The sequence below is a fragment of the Syngnathoides biaculeatus genome, chromosome 5, assembly GCF_019802595.1.
Source record: "Syngnathoides biaculeatus isolate LvHL_M chromosome 5, ASM1980259v1, whole genome shotgun sequence".
In the NCBI taxonomy this organism is placed as follows: domain Eukaryota; kingdom Metazoa; phylum Chordata; class Actinopteri; order Syngnathiformes; family Syngnathidae; genus Syngnathoides; species Syngnathoides biaculeatus.
In genome coordinates, this window is record NC_084644.1 from 7906595 (window position 1) to 7933439 (window position 26845).

General features: G+C 41.5%; 3 protein-coding genes across 9 annotated transcripts in view; 1 reads left to right on the forward strand and 2 right to left on the reverse strand.

Annotated features, from left to right (window-relative positions):
• Nucleotides 1-22459, reverse strand: part of bag6 (BCL2 associated athanogene 6) — a 51884-nt gene extending 29425 nt beyond the window's left edge. Inside the window, exons 1-4 of one of the 4 annotated variants that reach the window (XM_061819634.1) lie at nt 22384-22459; nt 22221-22285; nt 19673-19748; nt 7123-7219 (exon numbers count right to left, since the gene is read on the reverse strand). The gene's annotated coding sequence lies outside the window, so the exon portion shown is untranslated. The other 3 variants (XM_061819637.1, XM_061819636.1, XM_061819635.1) reach the window with 3 other exon arrangements.
• tnfb (tumor necrosis factor b (TNF superfamily, member 2)) lies at nt 14911-17283 on the forward strand. The gene is made up of 3 exons (XM_061820132.1): nt 14911-15108; nt 15190-15301; nt 16808-17283. Exons 1-3 carry the CDS (start codon nt 14911-14913, stop codon nt 17281-17283), a joined length of 786 nt encoding a protein of 261 aa, XP_061676116.1.
• Nucleotides 22460-24561: 2102 nt separating the features above from the next.
• The window catches only part of gabbr1a (gamma-aminobutyric acid (GABA) B receptor, 1a), a 78363-nt gene continuing 76079 nt past the window's right edge, over nt 24562-26845 (reverse strand). For all 4 annotated transcript variants that reach the window (XM_061820747.1, XM_061820744.1, XM_061820745.1 and 1 more), the window contains one exon: nt 24562-26098. In XM_061820747.1, coding sequence (XP_061676731.1) covers nt 25811-26098 — 288 coding nt within the window. In that variant the 3' untranslated portion in view covers nt 24562-25810. The remainder of the gene's footprint in view (nt 26099-26845) is intronic.

Sequence of the window (26845 nt, forward strand, 5' to 3'; positions counted from 1 at the left end):
TTTTTTTTTTTTTAAGAAACCTCCATATCTACTGCCCTAATTGACTGAATTGGACATTATTTCCACAGTAGATCCTTCAGTGTCTGCAAGTTTTTTGCCAGGTGCCTTACATTCCTACATACAAATCATGAAATGTAAGTAGAACTTTTTTTTGTGGATTCATCTTCTTGCTTCGTGTATTTATAAAACAATTATGCACTGGCGTAAGGGCAAAAATGATCCAATATACGGTCCAGTCAAGTATCTGTATAACAGCGTTTCGTTAAAATGTGTAATAAATTGAGGGAACCCGCAAGAGAGCCTGGAGGATTTCTACAAAAAAAAAAATCTCTCTATATATATATATATAGAGAGATTTTTTTTTTTTTTGAAAAATTTGTGTGTCTATATATATATATATATATATATATATATATAGACACAAATTTTTCAAAATATTTTAATGTATTTTCTGAATATGCCAATTAATGGATTAGTGGTTAGATGCTCGTGATAGTAAACTGGGATATGCTCCAGCTCACTTGAGACCCAATGAGGATAATGTCATGTCATGATCCAAGCCACTTATCCTCACAAGGGTTGCAGGAACACTGGAGCCTATCCCAGCTAGCTTCGGGCGGAAGGCGGACTAAACTGTGAATTGGTTGCCAGTTAGTCGCAGGGCAGATAGACACCATGTCTGAGCGGGAATCGATCCCACGCTGCCCACACCAAAGGCATGCGTGTGCACCACTACACCATCAGCGACCCCAATGAGGATAATCATAACTGAAAATGGATAAATGAACAGATATTTCTTCATTTTAAAAACTAAGGGGATAAGGACTGAGCGAGATTGTGAATTGTAAACAGCCACAACTAAATGATGCTCCCTTATAATTGCCATTAAATTGATATTAAAACTATGCAGCAAAAAAGTAAGTGTGGGCTGGGGTAAAAAAATAAAATAAACAAGTGGGTGACTGCTTCACGAAATGCAAACAAGTGGCAGTTTGCACAAATAAAGACTGATGAATTAAAAAAATAAATCTCCAAAATGTCAGACCATGACGCTGATGGTATGAATTAAATATATTTTAATTGATTGTAAAATGTATTGCGCTGTATATTAACTCAGAAAACATGAATATTAAATATGAATTCAAATGTCTATATGTGCCCTGTGATTGGCTGGCGACCAGTTTAGGGTGTAGCCTCAAAAGTCTGCTGGGAAAGACACCAGTTCACCTGCGAGCCGAGTAAAAGGAGAAGCAGGACAGAATATAGAAAAATATAAAAAGAATATTCATGAATAAGACAAGTATAACTAAAAAGTAAAACGATTTCTTGTGCAAAACTATTAATAAAAAAAGTACTCTACATTTTAATGAAAATTTAAAAATGTTTTTGCTTGTTTTTTTTTTTTATGAGATGTACTCCAATAATTGTCTCGGGTTAAAAATGTCCGTTTGGTGTTTAATTGAAGGTGAAATAGATTTTTGCATTTCCCACAGCTTCCAACGGGCACCCTTGGGCATCCACCTCACCCACGTGCGACGGCTGCCCCCTTGCGCTGCGCGGCGACTCGATCCAGTTTGGCAAAGACGGAGTCTACTTCCTTTACGCCCAGGTCACCTTCACCAAAGAGCCCAGACGAGACAAAAGCGTGATCGTGACCAGAAACGCCACGTCCGGCAAAAGCATCAGGAAGCTCGCCGAGGGCTCCTACCCGGCAGCCACCCACGGATCTGTGTGGGTGGCCAAGTTGGTGCGCTTACAGGAGGGGGACAGTGTCAGTGTCAACATCAGTGGAGACTTCCTGACAGAGGACACATTTTGGGGTGCCTTTCAGATCCATTAGGAGACGCGGGGGAGTCGTGTTACTTGACTTCACTTGACTTGAGTCAGACGCCAATTTTAGGATTGTTAAACTAAATGAGTCGACTTGACTTTGTCACAACTTGACTAATTTTTGTTCCCCGAGCAAGCTCGTGACTTAATTTACTTGTGCAGTGGTGCCTTGAAATGAGAGTTTAATTTGTTTGCCGACGAGGCTCGTAACGCAGAACGCTCATATCGCAAATTATCTTTCCCCAGTGAAGTTAGTGGAAATAGATATAATCCGTTCCAGCCTTCTCTTAAGAAACAAGAAAACCTTTTGTAATGTGTGTTTTTTTTTTTTTTAATCAAGAAAATCACATGCTTATGGAATATAAATTAATGTATTTTTTAAGTGCTTTGTTGCTATTTTGTACCATTTAAAAGCATTTACAATCCGTTTTGGCGAGGCATCACTGACTCGCAGATTTTCACTTATGGACGCAAGACATGGTCTCTTTCCCCACCAATACAAGTAAGTGGTTCACTGTACAGTGCTGTCTTTAGATATGAGTGACACAATTTATGAGTTTTTCAAAATACAAGTTGTTGTTCGGACCATTTCCCTGCTTTGACTTAGGAGCTAAAATTTCAGATACAAGTGCTTCTTGGGGAGTGAACACAACCCGACTCTCGTGACGACAATCAGCTGTTTGGCAGATAGTAAACTGTTTAATGCCACTCAGTTGAAATATACTGTTAAACTAATCATAACTAATCATATATATACGGGAGTGCTGGAGACTATCCCAGCTATCATCGGGCAGCCAGCCAATCACGGGGCATGCACTCAGAATATCACTCCTACGGGCAATTTAGTCTCCAATCAATGAGTGTCTTTGGGATATGGGAGGAAACTCGAGTGCCTGGAGAAAACTCACACAAGCACGGGGAGAACATGCAAACTCTACGCTGGCGGAGCAGGGATTTGAACCCTCGTCCTCAGAACTGTGAGGCCAACGCTCTAACCAGCTGTTTCACCGTCCCACCCAGAAAGAATCATAATGAAATACTTAGGATATTAAAAGTGTTTAAGTCTATATGCTTCGTTTAGTGTTTTAGAGAGCAAAGATATTAGCATGGTATTTTTTATATGAAAATCTTTAGTTGTTTTTTTTTTAAGAGGAGATAAACAGATTATTGGCATTTCATTGGGGAAAGATGATTTGAGATACGAGTGTTGTGAGTTACAAACATTATCATGGGATTGTGGTGTTTACATAATTCACCCGCGGGACCTCGAGCTGGGGTGCGGGGTTCCGCACGGACTGTTTTTGTCGCTGCGCTTCCGGAGGAATGATGACCCGACCCCGGCGGGTGTGCACTGTAGGGGACGAGGGGGGCGGGGCCGCACTGTCCATTGAGTCACGGGACAAGGGCTCAGCCGGGGTCAAGGGCACCCCGGCAGGCGCAGGGGTTCAGGGTCCTGGAGCACAGGGATAAGAGCCTGGTCGTGGACATTGGCGGCAGACCCGTGGACAGGGTCAAACCCGCGCACCTGGACATTCCCCAGCCTTTGGGGTTGGCCCTCCCCCCGCGCCGGGGTCGTCCCCCTTTGCCCTGTGCCCCTGCCTTGCCCCGCAGTATTTCAAAATCAGTATTGAAATGAATTGCAACGCTATTAATTTATTCAAACACCCCCACCCCCCTTTGCAAAAAAAAAAAAAAAAAAAATCGAAATAAAGAAACCCAGCACTCCATTGGATTGACTATAATAAGGGAACATCTGAAGTGTTTGGACTATCCACCAGGGGGTGCTATTTGCTCGTGGGTTTTCCCAAACAAGCTTCTGCGCTTTTTTTTTCTTTTGTGACATCACAACGACGACACAAACCACCAAATACCTGGGGATACTCAGTATCAGTATCGTTCAGCCGTCGGGCAACAGTGACATCATGATAGACAGACGCACATTATGGTTTATAATGACATACCTGGGCTTAATTAAACCAAGTCAATACATTCCTGGCTTAATTAAAACAAAGAGTCTATAATTAGAATTCAGCGAAAGTACTGCACAGGGCTGTTGTTGATGCCTTAAATAGCGACTGTCACATGATCATATGTTTCATTTTAAGTCAATAAAATGATTTTCTTGGTCAAACAAGTTATTCATTAAATACACTGACTATTTTTAATCCCCATAGTGTCAAAAAAATATTGTATTCTATATATATATATATATAAGGTATGACAATTTATCATTTTATTGAATGTTATTTAATATAAAAAATGTTTAAAAAGTTATATTTTATGAGTAGTTATTATACTCCTATGTAGGGTGGCATGGTGGATGATATTTCTAACACATCTGTGTCAGTTCAGAGGTTGCGAATTCAAATCTGGGTTCCAGCCTTGCTGGAAGGAGTTTTGCATGTTCTCCCCATGTTTGTGATCCCCCCCTCCCCACCTCACCTAACTTCTGAATATTCCAGTTTCTTTCCGCGTTCCCAAAACACACACACGATACGTTAATCCACAATATGATGGCGTCTTCGAGCACAAGTTAAGTACGTGAATGAATATCATGTATTTATGTAAAAATGATTTGACATATGTAAACAGGAAGGCGGCACGCTGGAGCAGCTGGTAAAGCGTTGTCCTCAGCAGGTTTCATCCGGCCCCGCCTGTGTGGAGTTTGCACGTTCTCCCCGTGCCTACGTGGGTTTCCTCAAGGCACATCGGTTTCCTCCCACATCCCAAAAACATGCAACATTAATTGGACACTCTAAATTGTCCCAAGGTGTGATTGTGAGTGAGTTTATGTCTATGTGCCCTGCGATTGGCCAGTAACCAGTTCAGGGTGTACCCCGCCTCCTGCCCGTTGACAGCTGGGGTAGGGTCCAGCACTCCCCGCGACCCTCGTGAGGATAAGCGGCAAAGAAAATGGATGGATGGATGTTGACAGGAACAAAGACTAAGAATCTGCTGTTGTCATTTTTGTTGGCTCTGTGGTGACATCTTGTGTTAAAAATAGATATGGTGAGGGTGAAACGCTCCCACGGTCCGATTAGCGGTGCATGTCAGCAAGAATGTGCTTTCAGCTACAGAAGCCGCAAAAGAAAATCCTTAAAATAAATAAATAAATAAGAAGAATCCAATAAATGCCTAAAACTGTTGAACAGCATGTGAAAACATCACCGAAAATAAAGACTACCCTGAGACGGTTTCCTTGTTTTCAAGGATTTCCACAGAAAAAAGAAAAAAAATGCCCCCTCATTGTGTGATGTCATCATCCAAAACCAGTCCTTCCAGAACTTTTTCCACACGTCAGGTGACACACAGCTGGCCGGATGCCCGAGGACTCAACTTTGCAATTACACAGCATCGTATAATTTCACGATCAAATTGAAGTTATCATAAAAGGAAAAAAAAAAAAAAAAAAAAAAAAAAAAAAAAAAAAAAAAAGAGGCCCCGTAGCTCAGTGGTTAGAGCACTGGTTTGGTAAACCAGGGGATGTGGGTTCGTATCCCACTGGGGCCTCCACTTCCCGAGAAGGGTTGCGTCAGGAAGGGCATCCGGCGTAAAAATTGTGCCAAACATATATATGCGTTCATCTGAGATGATACGCTGTGGCGACCCCGAAAGGGACAAGCCGAAAGGAAAACAACAACATAAAAGGAAAAAAAAAAATACAATATACAGTAAATAAAATATACCGCAATGGAGTACCTTTGTTTGGGAACTGGAGGGAAAAAAATTGCAATTGGAATGTTTTAATTATTATGATGACAAATTAACCTAAATATATTTTCCCCTATACATAATTTTCTGGCAATTCATTTACTTATTACTTCATTTACAACAATTACAAGATTTGCTACAATTTTTTTCTTCTTTTACAAATTATTTACAATGAATGAATGTTTTATATATATATATATATATATATATATATATATATATATATATATATAATATATTTTTTTTTACAATCCAACTACTTCTTATTGCGCGAACTGTACTTTCTGGAGGATTCCACAGAAGAGGCACATCAGCGAAAATATCTGCGCTATGCTGAGGTAGCTGAAGCACGACGTGGTGGATGGAATGCAGAAGTCTTGCCCGTGAAAGTTGTAGTGTTACCGGCGTACTGCTAAAGGTGTCTGAATGTACTGAATATTATAAACTACCGTAATTTCCGGCCTATAAGGCATGACTTTTTTCACACGCTTTCAACCCTGCGGTTTATGCAGTGATGTGGCTAATTTGTGCATTTTTTTCTTTTTTTCAACAGCAGCAAGGGGGCACTCGAGTGGAAAAGGCAAGCGTGACACCAGTGGAATTTATGTGCCGAGGAATTGACTTTTACCGGTATGTTTTTTTTTTTTTTTTAAACCGGACACTTTAACACTGCGCTCGCATGTTCCTGCTGTATTACTGCCATGTCTCAGTGATTTTTACAAGTTGTTTTTTTTTTAACTGGCCCCTGTTAGCGGCACACTAGCGTTAGCACCACGCTAGCGTATTGCAGCTGTGTTACTGCCGCATTTCAGTGATTTTGGTTTGATTTTTTATTAACCGGCCCTGTTAGTCCCGTCCTACGGTGTTGCTACTGTGTAGCTCCTGCGGCTGTTTATTTATTTTTTTTAAACCAGCCCAGTTTGTGCTCCCGTGTTGTTGCTATGTTACGCTACACTAAGGCATTAAAACTTTGAAAATTCTGTGTACAATCTCGTAAATATCTCGTGTTTCAATGTGGGCACTTGCGGCTTTGACACAGGTGCGGCTTATGTATGTACCAAATGGTATTTCCTTTCCAAATGTACTGGATGAGCCTTATAACCAGGTGCGCTCAGAAAGCCGGAAATTACGTTATACATATATATTTCAACAGAGAATTTTTTTTGCACAGAATTCATACTTCTTGAAATTGAATAACGTGACTCACGATCATTGCTAACTGCGATGTCTCGGCCTTGAAAGCTTTCATTTTGTTTCTTTTGTCTACTCTAAGTGAGAATAGCTGTAAAGAAATGCTTTAAAAAGCGTTTTAATGAGTTTGTCCTAGTAAAGCTATTTTTTGGTGGGAGGGGAGGAGGCGAGTGTGGGCGGGGTAAAAAGTATTTTTGGAAAAATCAGGTCGGCTGTGGAATATGTTAAGCAGGGCTTCACATTTTTCCAATTTTTCTTCACTTCCTCAGTTGTGACGGCATTTGTTCATTCCCAAGGGGGTTAAACATAAAAATGTCCGCGGGTCAGTCGAAATAATTGACAGGTTGCAAAATCTTCCCCTAGTTCAAAGAAAAGTACGGCTGTCATCACCTTAGACCGGCAAACTTCTCAACTTCCTGGTGTACTTCCTCTCGGCAAAAGGAGGAGTGATGACGTCCTTGCACATTTACACAAGACACCAAGCCCTCTGAAATAAAGCACAGCATAAACAGAATATTGTGGATCATCAATTACAACTATATTTCACAACTAACCCTGAGAAAACTGAGGACTTATTCACTGCCAACGGAACCTGTGCCAACGGAGACTTCCGTTTTTATTTTCTTTGCCCCCCCCCCAAAAAATAAAAGTTTGTTTCAAGCTTTTTTCCTATTCTTCAGACCCCTAGCTCACTAGCCTGGAGACCGACCTGAAGGAGACTCCAGTCTTCGGTGCTTGTGAAGGAGCCTCCGTGACGTCTCCCAGAATCTCCTGGAGCAGAGTTGCGTCGTGGTGAAATGTCTGATTTCACTGAATTTGACTTCTACGGAGACTCCAAAATTGAATTTCTGATTAAAATGTGCTCAGGTCCTACATTAAAAGTGTAAAGAGTTACAACTGAATTGCGAGGAGTTCACACCGCAGATGAAAAGTTTTAGGTTTTGGAACCATGAGATCCTCCTTGAAACCAGTAACCCCAGTTCCAGTAAAGAATGCAATGACTGGCAAATCATTTTTAACCTATATTCATTTGAACATGTGGCACGGTTGAGCAGCTGTAGAGCGTTGGCCTCACAGTTCTGAGGACCGGGGTTCAAATCCCGGCCTACCCCTGTGTGGAGTTTACACTTTCTCCCTGTTCCTGCGTCAATTTTCCCCGGGAACTCCGGTTTCCTCCCACGGCCCCAAAAACATGGATTAATTGGACACTCCAAATTGCCCCTCGGTGTGATTGTGAGTGCGACTGTCTGTGATTATGTGCCCTGTGATTGGCTGGCGACCAGTTCAGGGTGTACCCCGCCATCTACTCGATGACAGCTGGGACTGGCTGCAGCCTTCCCGTGACAGTCATGAGGATAAGTGGGTCAGTAAATTGATGGATGGATAATTTGAACACACTAGTGACACGGTGATTTGTTTTTGCAAATATTCCCCCATTTTGTATTTAATGACTGCAATACGTTCCACAAAAGCGGACAACGTGCGCTGGTTCTTAGTCCACCTGAAATGTGATTTTAAGGGTTAGTTAATACCTCACAAATCATTACGTGGCTTCTTCCGGCATTCCTATCTTGCCGGTGTTGTGATTTCCAGTCTTACATTCACGCGTTAAGACATGCTGTGGTTTTTTTTTCTCTCTGTGTGACGTCAAGCTAAAAAAGTAGTCAGCACTTGCATCCATACGTGTGTCGGTGTCCTTGTGGAAGAGGTTAATTTTAGTGCACTATGAGTTGAATTTTACATATGAAAAATTGCTGCAAAAATAAAGTTTCTGTGATCGATTGAATCACGAACGAATCACAATGGCAAATGAAAAACAGCGAAAATAGAATGACCGCCGCCGTGTAGCAGTGTGGCGGAGTTTTGCATTTTAAATAGACAACACGGACGTACAAATAAATAAATCTCTCTCGATGACGGTCACCAAACTATCGTCTACTGATCTTGTTGAGAAAGGAACAACAGGACGAGGTAGGCCCATGCAAAAAAAAAAAAAAAAAAAAACTGTGTGAGAGAGTTAGCAAAAGCCATTTATGAACATCCAGTAACATCCAAATGACATAACTGTAGCTGCAACAACTCTTGGATGTATGAATTAATCATACATTTCATTCATTTTGGGGATGGAGACATTGAACAAAAGGATCTCTGTAGCTCTTACACTACGCTACGTGTTGTGAAGGCCAAGCTCTTGTTTTCAATATTTTGAGGATGATTGAAGAAAATGCCTTAAAAAAAAAAACTGCAGGAAATGAGAATGCCTTCGACATTTAGCTATGAGCAACTAAAGTCGTTCATAAATATTGCAATGATGTGTCCTATTTTAGGACGCCGCTGGACAAAACTAGAGAGATCATGAAAAAAAGCAACGTCACAAGGATTTAGATTTGAGTCTGAGCTGTTGTGATTGAGCATATTTGGGTGACCTAAAATTGGAAAAAATAATTGCAGGAAACAACAAAGAAAGTGAAAGAAAAAAGTCCGGTAAATTTGATACACCACAGAAGAGCATTGTGAACAACCCGGCCAAATTTTAAAGATTAAAATCTCAAATTACATCTCAATAAATTACAATAGAGTTGAAAAGTTCATTTATTTCACATCATTAAACACTTTGCAAAATACTTTTTAGAGGGGAAATTCCTATTGCTTTTTATATGAAAAATAATTTCGATTTTTTCCTTGTGATGTGATATTCTAGTTTCCAGAGAAGGTTAATTTGATGTTTTCCTTTGCTGCATCTTAAAATAATCAAAATTATAAATGTATATTGAAATATTACTCTCTGAGTGTGCAGTGAATCTCGATAAGTAAATACCGTAATCCCCGGCCTACAGAGCGCACCTGGTTACAAGCCTCACAGTACATTTGTAAAATAAATAATACCATTTGGTACGTGCAAAAGCTGCAAGTGCCCACATTGAAACACGAGATATTTACAAAGACAGTACACAGAAAGAATTTAATGCTAGCGCGGCTAACGCTATCAGGGTCAGTTGAAATAAAACTTACCGGTAAATAGAGACACTAACGCTAGCGCAGTGCTAACACGGCGGGTAAAAGTCCTTTCTTCTGCACATATATTCCACCGGTCTCATTCTTACTTTTTCCACTCGTTTGCCCCTTTGGGGCCGTTAGAAAAAAAAATGCACAAATCAGCCGCATCACCGCATAAACTGCGGGGTTGAAAGGGTGTGAAAAAAGTCGCAGCTTGTAGGCCGGAAATTACGGTAAATCGGATTTGTTTCCAGTCGAAAAAGGGGAGCGTGCCCCCCTCCAGGCCGGGGATGAGATCCTGCCCCAAGTGGACGAGTTCAAGTATGAGGGAAGACCGGAGCGGAAGATCGACCGGCGGATCAGTACAGCGTCTGTCATGACTTTGTATCAGTAAAGAAGGAGCTGAGTCAAAAGGCGAAGCACTCTATTCATCGGTCCGTCTATGTTTCTATCCCAAAATCCACTTTCTAGGTTCTTTAATGGACCAGAAGAATTTGAGAGAAAACTGATAAAAGTTTGTTGTTGTTTGAGAAATATGACTATATTCTTTCTACATTTTATTTCCTTATTTTCCTAAATGTATGTAAATGTCAAAAATGCCCCAGAAACGTGAACAATAAAAGCCAAAATTAACCCGCCCAAAAAGAAACCGCAAATCAGCATTCTTGGGTCCCGTGAAAAGACTTATATAAATATCCAATTATTATGAAAAACAATTATGATTTGACCTCCTTAACGCACGGTAAAACGAACTACAATAGGTAGACTGACAGGTTCTTCCTAAAATACACAGGGATACGCCACCATGAATTCCTGGTATTCACGTGTGTAATACTTTCTATTTTCACGTCTCGAATTAGACCTGATCACGCCAAAAACAAAAAACAAAACAAAAAAAAAAGCGCACGATTGGTTTGTGGACTCATAATCAGAAAGTATTCATAATTACCTCATGCAGAATCACCAAAGAACTTTAAAGATGTTTTTGGTTGTACATGTCAAACAACCTAATTTCTTCCCTAACACCTAAACCTTAACCCCAACATTCATTCCTTTCCCTTCATTAGCCTGATCCTTATCTAACTCAACATAACCCAAAGCCCGGAACACAAATGCCAGTAAAAACTGCACAACAGCCCAAAAAGCAGTTTGAATGCTTCCAGTAACACACTTAGAAACTCGAAATCCTCACAACTCGCGCTATGAATCAAAAACCAGTTCTTTTTTTTGAGAACCAGTTCCCACTAATATGATTCCTAGTAATGGTTTATTTACTTTCCTGACAATTCTGCTTATCGATTCATCTCACATCACATGCAAGAAGTGTATTTTGGCTCGTAATTTTTCCAACACGGCGCTACCATACAACTTCTGTAATGCTGTTATGGTTATTTTCATCTCTGGGATATTACGTTAGCTGTGCTGCTACACTAATATAGTCTCCAAGACGGTAACACGGCAACAGTTTTTCGGTTTACAAGATCTGGATTTTTTTTGGGGTCGATCACCAATCAGCGATTGAAAAAAAATAATCAAGAACTGATCAGCAATCTGATTTCAAGATGGAGCAATATGTTTATTGATATCCATCGATTTTCTTCACCGCTTATCCTCACAGGGGTCATGGGGAATGCTGGAGCCTATCCCAGCTGTCAAGGGGCAGGAAGCAAGGTGCACCCTGAACTGGTCGCCAGCCAATCGCAGGGCACATCGAAACAAACAGCCACACTCACAATCACACCTAGGGGCAATTTATTAATGTTGCATGTTTTTGGAATGTGAGAGCAAACTGGAGTGCCCGGAGAAAACCCACGCAGGCACGGAGAGAACATGCAAACTCCACACAGGCGGGTCCGAGATTGAACCTAGGACCTCAGAACTGTGAGGCCAACGCCTTCCACCTGATCCACCGTGCTACGACTTGTTCATTTACTGCATACACGTGTGGAGTGCAGGTATTCCAATGTCAGGTCAAACCAACGTTACAATATGACACAAACAATGGGTGCTAACTTACAGTGATTAAATTACTTTGCTATAATTTAATTAACTCACACATACCAAACGTTTAGAGCATGATTTGAAAGAACGTCAGTACAAGCCTTCTTGCTAGCACTAGCTTCCTAGGCTACATTACATTTTGTTGCTTGCATTTTATTAAAAGTACACGAAGATACTTCATGTAATCCTTGAGTCAAAATTCTCTCCCGCGTACCGCTGACCAGCAGCACATCCCCCCCCCCCCCATTTTGTTCTCAAAACACAACGACACAAACTGTTGTCGAATTCATTGAAACGTGTCTATCTGGTCGCGTTTGATGTTACAATATAAAGCCCAGTGATCGTAAAAGATGATATGCAGTGGTATTGGAATACCAAATTTTATTGCGCTATTCTGACATAGGGCAATCGTGAAAGCATATAAAGAAATACAAGTGATTAGCTTTGATTATGTTATCGGAATTGCTGAATTCTTACCAATTCTTATCATATGTACAGTGCATGGATACATTCACTTCTGTGGCACCACTTTCTTGTCTAGGGTAGGGGTGTCAAACTCATTTTTAGCACGGGCCACATTGTAGTTACAGTTTCGTCATAGGGCCATTATGACTGTGAAACCATCAAAAGCTTGAATTGACCAATCATATTTACACATAAAATTTAGGAACTAGTTTTAGTATCAGAAATCAAGGGTAATCGGTTTTTCAACTATAGTTGACATTTGGTAAGTCAAAAATCATCATTTATTTATATATGACAATTGGAGATTTTGGTACTGATTTGAAAAAAAAAAAAAAAAAATCATGGAAGATGATACACATGATTTGCTTCCGCAAATCGTGCGGTGGGCCGGATCTGGCCCCCGGGCTTTGAGTTCGACACCCGTGGTCTAGGGTACCTTTACCGATTGAAAATCTTTGGAATTTGGGCTTCTCAACAAAAGGGAACTCCGTGGGGGTGAATGCAATGTATACATTTGAGACGGGGATCACCAAAAAAAGGATCCAGTGAGGGTGGTTGTGGGAAAAACAAAACTTCTGGATCCACCTGGAAGTCAGCTTCCTCTTCCTGGGGGAGTTTGTCGTCACACAAGTCTCACAACTTAGTTGCGGGGGAAATTAATGAGAAAATATTCCAAGTTGCTGTTTGTGACTGATCAGGAAGTCCACATTCTGGAAAAACCGCACGAAGGCATTCACACAATAGATGGATGAATAGCAGAACGTGATTGGTTGGGTGCTTACACAACACGATGAGCTGGGTTGACAGAGTTCAGTAACAGGAAGAGGGCAAACCTGTTTGACCAAGATGAGTTCCTCACTGCCCACACTTTCCACCACTCCCCAGGGAAACTTGGGGTGGCCTGTGGTCAATTGGTCGCCCCCATGTGTGCAGGCCTAATGAGACGTTAACACTACTAGTTTCAAGGGCTCCTAAAAGAGCGAACGAAGGTTTGCATAGATAGAACGTTATCTAAACCATAATTATAAACCCTACAAACAGAGCATACAGATTGGAAAAGTCAGTTCAATACCGGAAATGGGTGCAAAATCTCATTCAACTATTTCTTTTGTAATTCTACTTCAAATCAAACAAGAGAAATACACACAAGAAAACTCTGTTGAAAGGCATAGGAAAAGTAATATTTGTAAATAATTCCAAATATAATCAACGGAATGAGGTCTGCCTAGGACAAAAATTCCTCAGATTTAACATGAATGATAAACACCGTAAATATGCATTTTCATCTGGATTAACCCCAAAATATATGAAATTTGCAGAAATGTCCAGATGTGTACACATATGTATGACACTTGTGAATGTTAAAATCCATCTATCCATCCATCCATTTTCTTCACCGCTTACCCTCACGGGGGTCACGGGGAGTGCTGGAGCCGATCCCAGATGTCAACGGGCAGGAGGCGGGGTACACCCTGAACTGGTTGCCAGCCAATCGCAGGGCACATGGAGACAAACAGCCGCACTCACAATCCCAACTATGGGCAATTTAGAGTCTCCAATTAATGTTGCATGTTTTTTGGGATGTGGGAGGAAACCCGAGTGCCCGAACGAAATCCACGCAGGCACGGGGAGAACATGCAAATTCCAAACGGGATTGAACCCGGGACCTCAGAAAAAATGAAATAAAAATAAAATATTCCTAAAAATCTTCCTGTACAGGTAAGATTTAGACAAAGAACATCACTAAAACCTTTAGCCTCTGTGATTGAACCCTAAAAATGTTTAAGGTTTTATATCTCAATATCAACTTTGTTTTTTTGCACTTGTATGCCACTTGATGTCACAAAATAGTCAGAAAATTGCATGACATACATGCATACATTTTATGATTTTTTTGACCAAGAGCGAATGTTTAATCAGTTAAATCCCAACTACCGTACAAGCGAGCTCATCAGGTATGGTGTGGAAAATAATCCAATTAAGCATACTCTTCATAACTATAAAGCATAGTCTTCATAGCTATATTTATTGTGTCGATGTATGTACACATATCTATGCCATTGACATGAAAGGGAAAAATGAAATCCTGTTCCACTCGCTCTGCATCCACCTGATGGGATTCATACAACACAATGGGCTCACGTTTGACTAAATAGGTCCACATTTTACAATGATGGTGACAAATAAGCTTGGGGTACACTGCTTTAAAATGTACTCAAAAACATGCCTGCACAGTTCATAACATTTCCTTTTAACGACCAGCCATTCATTGCCATTTCTTGAGGGAATGGGGTTTTTGTGCAAATTGTAACTTTTCGGGCTATTTTCAGAGGGCTCAGGTGGATTGTTGGGGCTCACCCTGCAACAATTTCTCCCCAAAACCACAAAACAACCGCAAAGTTGTGGTCGACTTGTGCGGATGCTTGCTTTGAGTTGTTTTTTTTTTTTCTTCAAATTTCTCATACTAGGCACTGACTCATTTTGTGTTTTCAGCAATATTTGGACAGAGAGGGAAAAAAAAGTAACCACTAACCTAACTGGCATCGAGTTCCATGATTTGAATTCATACAATTCTCAGCCTTCAAAAGTGACATCACGGGAGTTTCCCCGCCGGGCGCAGGCAATAAAAGCACGGGCCCTCTGGCAGACACTTCACTCTCAGCAGCAGGAACAGGAACATTCACAGTGCTCAAAGACCAATCAGCTCAGAGCATTATGGTGGCATACACTTCGACGCCAGCCGACGTGGAGGCGGCAGAGGGCCTCCAGAACGAGAAGACGGTGGTGGTGGTGGAGAAGCGCTCGTACACGGCCTGGATGTGGAAGCTGTCGGCGGCCCTCCTGGTGGCCGCCCTTTGCCTGGGGACGGTGCTACTCTTCGCCTGGTACTGGCACGGACGACCCGAAACCACGGTACGGACGGTGCGCCTCAAAAAGTACCCGAAAGCAAAGTTCCGAGTGGATCCTCTTCTAACGCTTCTTGCTCCCGTCTAGACGGTCTCGGTGGGCCCGACGCAAGCGCTGGTGGGCGACGACGAAAATTCAGATCCGCACAACACGCTGAAGAGGATCAGCACCAAAGCCAAGGCCGCCATTCATCTCGAAGGTGAGACCTCAGAACCGTCAAGTTAGAATCTACCTAATGTGCTCTTCTGGCATGCTGTGAACAATTCTGCAAACTTTCCGCTTCTTTCAATCTGTAAATGTTTTCTGCTGAGATTTGCCCTCTGGTCGTTAGATTCGAAGTCCAGAATACTAAGCAACATGATACAGTATAAAGCTTCACTGAATGTGGAACTTACTCTTTTGAGCAGTTTCAATGCGATCCACTTGTCGATAAGGTGTGCTTTTACAAAATTTCATTGAAAGTTGCCAAAATCATAGAAGCTCCCACCAAAATTTAAACTTGGATCAGTAGATTCAAAGCCCAGAGACTGCTAACCATTACATTATGCGAACTACACCGATTTAGTGAATCCTCTAAGCGATCAAAGTGTGCCGAGTGTGAAAAACTGCACCAATACAAAATGCCATTCAACGCTGCCGACAACAGCTCAGATCATTGGATTCAAAGTCCATCGTGCTCACCATTGCACCATTGAACCTTCTCCTGTTCTGACTGCTCACACTTCAAAGCCATTTAAATGGCATCCCAGGTCATCCCAAATTTAATTTAGTCTTAAAAAAAAAAAAAATTAATCCTAAAATCATGACCAGCTGCTACTAAGACACTGTGTGGACCCATGAATAAACTGCACAACTTAGCTGTATCAAATAAAAATCCGCCTTTACAGTAACCCTAAGTGTCACTGCCAGAGGGGTGCATACAACGACGAGTACCTGTATAGCTATTTTATTACAAGGGGACAAAAGAAAGACACAATCCTCTTAGTTAATTGAAAGATCCAGTGAAATTTGAACTCGGAGTACTGGATTCCTGGAACTCCTAAATTCAAAGAGAGTGTATTCTATCCCAGGTTGCGTGAAGGGGCCACGCCAAAATTCCAAGAAAAAGGAGTTTACTACTTATTATTAAATCTCTTGGCTGGAAAAAAAAAAAATAGAAAAAGAAAAACTACATGGATGTTCCATTCTTAAATGATGAAATAGATTTCGATATCCAATTAAAAAATATTTCAAACCCTTCAAACTTTAAACGCTTTCTGCAGGACGATCTTAATTCTTCTTCTTTTCCTTTCGGCTTCTCCCGTTAGGGGTCGCCACAGCGTGTCATCTTTTTCCATCTAAGCCTATCTCGTGCATCTTCTTCTCTAAGCCCCACTGCCCTCATGTCTTCCCTCACAACATCCATCTATCCTTCTATTTGGTCTTCCTCTCACTCTTTTGCCTGGCAGCTCCATCCTCAGGACCTTTCGACCAACATACTCACTCTCTCGCCTCTGGACATGTCCAAACCATCAAAGTCTGCTCTCTCTCACCTTGTCTCCAAAACATCCAACTTTGGCTGTCCCACTAATGAAGTCATTTCTTATCCTATCCAACCTGTTCACACCGAGCGAGAACCTCAGTACCTTCATTTCTGCTAGCTCCAGTTCTGCTTCTTGTTGTCCAGTGATGCTTCAACACGCGTTTGTTTGTGTGTCCTTGTCAGGAATTCACGAGGAAGGCAAGAGCGAGAACGAGCAGCTACAGTGGCGCAACGGCCAGGGTCAGGCCTTCGCGCAGGGCGGCCTGACGCTGCAGAACAACCAGATCGTAGTCCCGCACACCGGCCTCTACTTCGTCTACAGCCAGGCATCCTTCCGCGTGTCCTGCAGAGACAACAGCGGCGAGGAAGGCCTGGCGGACGCTTCGGGGAAGCCCCTGGCCCCCCTGAGCCACCGCATTTGGCGCTACTCCGACTCGGTGGGCCGCAAGACCTCGCTGATGAGCGCCGTCCGCTCGGCGTGCCAGCACAGCGGCTCGGCCGAGGACGAGCAGCGCTCCAAGCAGAGCTGGTACAACGCCTTGTACCTGGGCGCCGTCTTCCAGCTCAACAAGGACGACCGGCTGTGGACCGAGACCAATCAGCTGTCCGAGCTGGAGACGGACGGGGGCAGGACCTTCTTCGGTGTCTTTGCCCTCTGATGCGATCGTGAGAATGGCCGGGCTACAGCTGTGTTCAGAATCACTCTCTTGTATAATCTGATATCGTGAATTTCCCATTTGTAGTTTATAGTGCCCTAGATGTATCCCACAATGCATCTTGAAGCGAAGTGAGCCACTGATGATCACGAGCAAATATAGCTCGTGATCCGTAGGGTTAAGGTTAGATTAGGGAAAATCTGAGATTGATGCGCAACCTGCTGAAAACGTTTGAGATGAATTCCCAAATATGCAAGGATCCAATGCGCGAATATTTTTTGGGAAACAAGTATAATTTATTCCCTGACCAGGTTGAGGCGGTACTTTGTAATTATTCGCCCGAGTAGTGTTTCAAAACTATTCAGCATAGGATTCAGCTACACTTCACTATAAAAAAAAATATCTCTATTTTAGTGTTTTTAATCACTGTATAGGGATTTTCCCAAAAACTAAGTCTATTATAGAAAAATCCCAAACTAGCGATTGACGATTAAGGAAGGTGTGAATCCGAACACAGGCTCTGCCTTTATTCATCGTACAACGGTGATTGAGAACTGCTTCAATCTCAATTGAGATTACCTCGAGCACGCACACACACGCACGCACGCACCCACACACTTAATATGAACTGTAACAGTTTGTAAACTCATTGCCGCTATTTATTTCTAATTTATTTTCCTTATTTAAGCCATCCGGGAACGTGGTGTTATTTATGCAAAGTCGCATTTGGAATGTGAACTCATGTGTCTTGTCTGGTACAAATAAAAACACGCAATCACTCACCAGAGGGGAAGTTGTCGCACTGCTTCTGCCGGCCATTCATACGCACGCACGCACACGCACACACACACACACACACACACACACACACGCACACGCACACACACACACACACACACACGCTACAAATCCCTGCACGGGTAGCAAACAGTCCCTTTGTCTGGTCAAAAGTGGGAATTTCCTCTGTCATTAAGAGTGCAGCGTCAGGTGGAAGCCCGCAGAAGCCTCAGCCCACAGTGGGTTTTCCACCCCGCTCACCTACCACACATTCCGCCCTTGCAGTCAACTGTGTGGAGCTGTGTGTCACATGAACCAGCGGTTCTTAAAGCACAGTCGGCCTGAGTATCAAACACGGGGCAGAGATTGTATCCCCCAAAAAAAAGCCTATTTACCGTATTTTCCGCATAATAAGGAATACCTAAAAGCCTTTAATTTACTCAAAAGACGACGGTGCGCCTTATAATCCGGTGCGCCTTATATATGGATCAATATTGAGCCTTTAGTGCAACTCCATCTAATGGATGCATAACGTAACCCAAGCCTTTACTGCAGCATCTATTCTATGCACCTTATAATGCTGTGCACCTTATATATGAAAAAAAAAAAGTCTTAAAATAGGCCATTCATTGAAGGTGCGCCTTATAGTGCGGAAAATACGGTGAAATGATTTTAAGCAAATGCAACATTAAGCACAGGCTTAAACATGAACATATTACTTTGGAGAAAATGGGAAAAAAAAAGGCCGGAAATAATTCCATTAAAAAATGTAGATTTAACATTGTTTCTTAGTAAATGTTTGAATATTAAAATTCTTAAAGATGCGACATCAATTCAACTGTATTTCCATCCATCCTTTTTCTTTGTCGCTTATCCTCATGAGGGTTGCGGGGAATGGTGGAGTCTATCCCAGCTGTCAATGGGCAGGAGGCGGGGTACACCCTGAACTGGTCGCCAGCCAGTCGCACATGGAGACAAACAGCCCCAGTCACAATCACACCTAGGGGCAATTTAGAATGTCCAATTATTGTTGCATGTTTTTGGGATGTGGGAGGAAACCGGTGTGCCCGAGGGTAACCCACGCAGTCACGGGGAGAACATACAAACTCCACAGAGGCGGGTCTGGGATTGAACCCGGGACTTCAGAACTGTGAGGCCAACGCTTTACCATCCTCAACTGTATTTAAAAAGTGAAATTTAATAGAAAAAAATTAATCAAATGCCAGCCGTGTTTCTCAAACTGGCAGACATTTTAGAATATTTACACATATTTTTGAAGCCCTACAGAAAATTGAGTTCAGTAGCTATATACATATGGAACCCACCAAAACAAAGATTTAATCCTTTTCTTTCACCAGAAAATAGTACATTTCAACCTTTTATCATTCTTAAGTAAACAGCAAGTGAACATTAAGTTACTGGAAACACTTTTTTTGTGTGTGAAAAAGATTTTCACTTTGATGCCATTTTTGTTTTATTTTTTGATACCTCAGATATTTAAATTCTTTCGTGCTATATCACAACATACCACAAAAATGGGTAATTTGCAAAATAACAGTTTATTGCAGGAATAGGACTGCACGGATTCATGAACTTTCTGTTAGTGTGTGTTCACCTTGAGCCTTCTAAAAGTCCTTTAAACGTGAAAGCAATCACTCTCCAGCCATTTTCTGCCCCACTTGATACAGCTTCTGTAAATTATTAAAAAAAAAAAAGAAAATAAATTAGCATAAATAGAAACATTGCTGCAGTGTGGAGAAAAACACGCATATCCATTGCAGATCATGTGGTGCGGTGCTACGTAGTGGCCACGTGGCCAACCCAAACAAAAGTCACACCTTAGTGTTGTGTTTTTCACGATGGAAAAATGAAATCAATTTTCTGGCCACGCCTCCTGGTTGACTCTTCCACTTTGGCAAGCCAAGACCGCAATGTGCATTCGTAGTCTTGAGTGAATACCAGAGTGTGAGCCTTTTCAAAGACAAGATATTGTCATTCCAATAGCGACACGTACGATACCGTCGACGTCATGCGTCGAAATCTGAGAGCGTTTTAAGCAACCACGGATTTCCCGGCGGTGTTTAACTCATTGGTGATTACGCGGCTTGCTCTGTCCCAGATGCCGCTTTGTGGGAAACCGCTGAGCCTGAAAACATTGACTATTACAGCGTATCTTGGTGTCACGGGGACCAATTGATACCCTTCTTAACTCATTTTAGATATCTCTAAATCAGGCGTGTCAAACTCATTTTTGTCGCGGGCCACATTGTACTTGCGGCTTACCTCAAAGGGCTGTTACGGCTGTGAAAGGATAAATATCTTTAACCGCCTCAATATATTTACACATGAAATCAAGAGTAACGGGTTTTTCCAACTATTGTTTTTTGGTAACACAAAAATGCTTGTAATAGATCAACGTTCTCTTTTATACAATTTGAAATTTTGGTAGAGATTTGAACAAAGAAAATCATGGAAGTTGAAACACAAGATTTGCCTCTGCAGGCCACATAAAATCATGCGGTGGGCCGGATGTGGCCCCCGGGCTTTGAGTTTGACACATGTGTTCTAAATCTCCCCTAGGTGTAATTGTAAGTGCAGCTGTTTGTCTGCAAGTGATCTGTGATTAGCCTGCAACCAGTTGTACCCGGGTGTACCCCACCTCCTGCCCGTTGACAGCTGGGATAGGTTCCAGCACGCCCCGTGACCCTTGTGAGGATAAGCGGCTAAGAAAATGGATGGTGGGATATGTTATTGTTTTTCTTTTTTAATTATATCCTATTGTCTTTTAGTCTTTTTAATTTTTAAGTTTAACTCCAGTTTTGGGCTGTCACGATTGAAACTTTTTAAAATTATCCTATAGCTATTTTGTCAAGTTCTCGAGTTACCCGCATTACCCCAATATGATGATTTTCACTTTCCTCTGTACCTCCGTAGTGTCACTGTGTAACGTGTCAGTCAAAAAAAAAAAAAAGAGAAAAAAAAAAACATTCTACATGAGGTAAATTGCTGGGAAGGAAGACCCAACTTAAAGCCATCAATGATATTTTAACAGGTATGTTGAGTCAACAATAGATTCGGTAGAAGTGGTTTGTATGCTGACAGGCAGTCTTGGGATTGTCTCCGCATAACTGTTGAAGAAATTCACTACGTTTTCCTCATCCACAGGTTCCGCTGGTTTGAGTTAAATTTTTACGAAGGAAACAAAAAATAAAAATAAAACTAACCCTTTCAGGGAATGCGCAACCCTAAACACAGGTTTTGACATTGTTTTCAGATCAGCGGAAATCAAATACTTTCTGCCTCCTGGAAGAACCGTGGCACTTGTTTACAAACATCATAATGCAGTCTATAAATAGTAAAATTGGCTATTTCTGTGATGCCAACAGTCATTGTTCTTCCCCCAATTAATTTTTTCATCCTTGCTTCACCTTTTCAGTTCCTCTTCCTTGTCTGACGAGGAGGCCGCGTAGACGGCGCTGTTTCCCCCTCAATTTTAAAAAGTATGCTGTAATAACAGAAAATTACTCTAATTGTTCAACTGTTATTGCAAGCTTAACAACTTGAACAAGAGTACTTCAGCACATTCTTATAACCTTCACCAGCTGCCATATTCCAGAACTCAGAAGTCTTTTCTTGTCTTTTCAAGCCAATTAGGGCCTCTTCGGTATCTCCCAGCATTTATCCCACCTTTGTGGAAAATGTTATTGAGCTTCAAAAGTTGAGAGGTGAATTATAAGATCCCCAAAGTAAAGAATATTTAAAAGGTGTGAACAAATGGGATTTGAGAATTCAGAGCCAGTCTTCTGCGTCACCGAACTATATCAGAGTCAGACGAGATATACAAGTTTAGCTAAGTTATTGTGACCAAAACCCAAATTAATTTTAATATACATTATTATTATTTTTGTTTTTTTTAATGCGCAGTTTGACTCTCAAAAGGCTGCCGTACTCCGGAACTAGCAAGCTAAACTAAAGCTATTAGCTAAACGTCTTCAGTGAACTGGCAACACAATTAAGAGAACATTTAAACACATTAGCTGTGTGAATTTTGTGCAACTGTTGTGCGTCTTAAAGGAAAACTAAAACTTAACAATACACAAACATTAACGCGTGGAACTCGTAAAAAACGATTATGAAGTTCACGTCAACGTTATTAATCCCACCTGTGGTGTGGACAGGTCACTCCCTGTTGCAACATGATCGTCTTCTGCATCGTAGTAAGGGCAGACTACTCAGGAGGAACGAAATTTATCAATATATATCATATTTGTACAGAATAAAAGAAGGAAGTTTGTTGTAATTAGGTTTAAGACGGGGCTGGCTTACCGACATATTGAATACACTACTTTCCCGCTTCGAAGCAGTAGGGCGTGTGTTACCCAGATACAGCAGCCAATCAAATTTTAGCAGGGCGTGTCCATCTGCCAAAACACGGCAGTGCATTCTGGGACTTGTTGTTTCAACAGTGGGTGTCAGCAAAACTAATACAATGGCATCTCGTGGTCAAGTCTGGTTCGTGACGCCTTTGTCAAAATATTAATCCAATTAATCGTTTCTTGACACAATGACGAATGTTATTATTTAAAGCTACAATATGTTAATATCTTTTTACGTTAATTTGGAATTAGACAAATTTTGCCAAGAGCATTTTAAACCACTACCAATCCTGTTCATATATTTAATTTTTTGCAACGCATACAGTATTCCAAAAGAAGTAGGAAGCTCAACAGGTAGGTGACAAGAAAGTATATGTCACAGATAATTTCCACAATTTCTTTTGGGGAAATTTAACAAAAACTTGGCAGTTACGTTAAGAAAAACAATGATTTTTATTGATGGAACTCACATATTTGCATACACATACTTTGAAATATATTAACATTTATGATCTTATATAATAGAGTGAATATAAATATGATTTCTTCTACAAATATCGGCATACACATGTGCAAGATTTACTGGAGTAGTTCTGCATTCATATGGCGTAAATGATACACAGTGATATAACTGCACTCCATCAATATATATATATATATATATATATATATATATACTGTATACATAAATATGGCCTATTTATTTCATTCTCGTAGACACTCCCGCACCCTGAGCTAACATGGATCATAACAGAGAACGTAACCTCTTAAAGTGCAAACTGAAGTAATCTAGAAGTTACAGCGATTTCAAATCATGTCATTCTTCATCATTGTCATCTAACTGCTTCACTTTACCAAAAAGAAAATACATTTATTAAGCAATTTACACACCAAATTTAAGGTTAAAAAAAAAAAAAAGGACCAACATGAAGCTGAAAAAAAAAAAAAAATCTAGAACAGCGTTAGAAATTGTGTAGTTGAGATTTTGGGTGTGCAAACCACATACAGACTAACATCAACGTCATTATACTGTAATTACCATCACAATTATCATCCTGTCAGGCGACTGCGTCACTTCACCAAAACAAAACAATACTGTGATCGAGAAAGAGCAGATAAATTATAGGAAAAACTAAAGAAACGTGACTAAAATTATATAGAATGACTTTCAAAGGTGTGGTTGTGATGTTGGGTCGAGCTCATCATGTCATATACAATACTTCCCTTAAAAAAAGAAATTATTTGTCATATTATTTTATAAGCAATGTTCCCTCAAATTTTGACGTGCCTGAGCAAACACAAACACACTAAGCCCGTGAGCGCCCCCCTTTGACCACTGTGAGCAACATCAGACGTATGCACTGTGGTCAATCAGTGTCAACCATTAAAGTTACATGGCTCATTAAAAAGTTCAGATTACAGCATTTACATTCCCATCAGAACATTTTTAAGAACATTTTTGTGTTTTTGCTAATTTAGACTGAAGATGTCAAACAAACGAAAAAATACATTGGTAACCAAACCAAGCCAACTATGAACTATAAATTTGAAATGTTGCTTCCAACTTTGTTTCTTTTTTTTTTTTTTAACCCACAATGATATCCGTGTCTGTTTTTCTTGATGTAAAACTGAATAATTGATTGCACAATATCTTTCGCAAATCTTGTTGAAAGCTGAATGATGCTCCCAAACAGTTTTAAGGTTAATGTTACGTTGCCTCCTATATTTAAAACACAAAATTAGCTTTTTGTGCACTGCATCATCTGTGCTTTCATCCTCTATCAGGCTGTGCCTAGGTGGAATTTTAACATTATACACCATCTCATCCTGTAGTTTGGCTTCAGACCAGACCTTTTTTTACTCAAAAAAGAGAAAATGTCATCCAGTTTCACCACTTTTTCTCCCATTATTCACATACCCCAGTGCTTGTAATTCTGAGTGTAACTCTTTAAAATGGAGGGGGGGGGGGCAGTGTCAGGTAAACTAGGAAGTAGAGTGTGTGTCCCGGTGTGGCCGAGCAGCAGGTCTTTGAGAGAGGCAATGTTACCAAAACAAAACAAAAATAAGTCAGGCTGTACTTCACTGCGCTGGATCTGTTTTCCTCTGCGCTGAGAGTGCGTGACAAGTGCGCAACTGCGCAGCTTCAAGGGAACACTGGTTATAAGGTTCAAATAATACTTGTAACTGAAATATTGTAGAAGTTCTTTGATAATTATGCAGTTGGGAGTTTGAGACTAAAACCCTCCGCTTTACCAAAATGAAAAAAATATCTCTTAAAGGGAAAAGAAAAAAAGAAAAGCTTCAAAGTTTGGGTGTGGACAGCATGTGCGGACCAACATGATGTTCTTTTTTTTCAGTTTCATTTTAACTAAGAAATTCGTCTATAATGGAAGTGTAAGATAAAAATGGGGGCTGTGCTTGTCGTGTTCGTTTATGTACACTAGTAGAAAGGTTTTAGCGCATGCGGGTAAATATCGTTACAGTAACGGCTGGCAAAAGTGTCCTTGATGGTTTTTTTTCTGTTTGGGTGGGGGTGAGTGTGAAGTGCCTCCCTTGTCCCGTGTTTATGGCTAAAAATTTTATCGACACGCACACGTAACGAAAACAGGACGACACACGGAGGACAAACACATTTGTGTTTGTGTTCAGTAACACAAAGGTTCCATCACGTCTCTAAAAAAGGGACGAGAGGGGGGGGGAGATGGAGGATAGACCCCCATGCTGCAAAATCTGAGATGTGCTTGCTGTTGTCACGGCAACCAATCACAACAAGTCACAGTGTCAGCTGGCAGAGCCGGCCCAAGGGGCCCCGAGCATCATTCGGTTTGGGCCGGTATGGATAATAACTTTAAAAAATGACTATACTGGCACAGTATTATAGAAAATATGGCATGCACACACACAGGATGGACACATTCATAAAGTGCACACACAGTGGATTAACACACACTCATAAGGGACACACGCACGCGGACATTTCGGATACACTAAACAAACACGCATTAAAACACAAACACAAAATGGTTTTTAAAAAAACACATTTGAATAGTTACATTTAAAAATGTACAAAAGTCCACTTAAAGCAATATTCCTAAAAAAAAAAGAACTTTATCCAAACATTCAAGTTTTTTTTTAATGTTACTCTGTTCTTCCTTAATAGAATGTATAGAAAAAAAAAATCAGTTGATCATAACTGTTCTTGGGCGCCCCCTAGTGGTCGCGGGACCCCGAGCAGGTGCCTTGTTAACTTATCTCTTGGGCCGGCTTTGTCAGGTGGTGTACGGTGCTCCTGTGTGTGCCCCGTGTGTGCTCCCCCCGTGAGGCTTTCCCGTCACTTAGACGCGAGTCCAGCTTTGTTTTCCCCCCCACGGTCCGATCTACTTATAGAGGAGCGGGATCTGGCTGTTGTGACAGTGGTTGCGGCTCATCTTACTCTCGGACGGGTACAAGTTGGACGAGTTGGAGAAGGACGGCGGCAGCGAGTGATTGTCGGCGCTGGGGTAGCCGGGCGGGGGCAGCAGGGACTTGGGGTCCGTCTGGGACGAGGGCGGCGGCAGGGTTGGGATCGGGGCGTTGTGGTTCTGGCCTGCCGACGGGCGGCGGCGGCTTCGTAGGGCTTGCCTCTCGGCCAGCTGGTTGCGCAGCGCCGACACGCGTTCCTCTTTCTAAACAAGAAACGGACACGATGTGATGTGCGTGAGGATGACGCTTACAATAATACATGGTAAACAACAACACGCGCGGGATGAACACACACTGTAGGGGAGAGACACACATGCACATACGATACTCAGCAAACCCTCACAAAACACATCCTTAAAGGGCCACTGTCATAAAATGCATGATTTTTAGTATCTTATTAATGAAAAAATGACATCCGGTATGGACCCGTCTGTTTTTTCACCACAAAACCTGATTTTGACGTATATGCCTTTTTGTAACTCACGCCCATGAAAATCCTCTCGAGGGATTTGTTTTCGGCAAAAAGCAGGACGTGACATACAGGGCAGGAGCGCACTCAAGCGGTCTCGTCTTTTTAAGTTAGTTTTACCTGCCGGAAGGTAGCTCGTTGTTCCTTCGTGTTAGCCAAAATGCCAGCTTGTTGCATTGCTGCATATTGCTCGAACACTCGGGAGGATGGATTCGCTCTTCATACTTCCAAAATATCCGGTTCGTGAAAAATGGAAAGGACGAGAGCTTTGTGGGTTCCAAATGACAGGTGGTGTGTATACAGCTACTTAAAAAAAAAAAAAAAAAAAAAAAAAAAAAACAATAGTTTGGGGGTGGAGGGCCGTAATCTGTAAATCAGGGGTGCTAAATGTGTCGATGTGCGCATCAGAAGGCTTCCGTGCAGCAGCCGCTGAAGGACAGCCTCCGCAGGCCTTGTGGACCACCACGGCCTTGTCGACAAA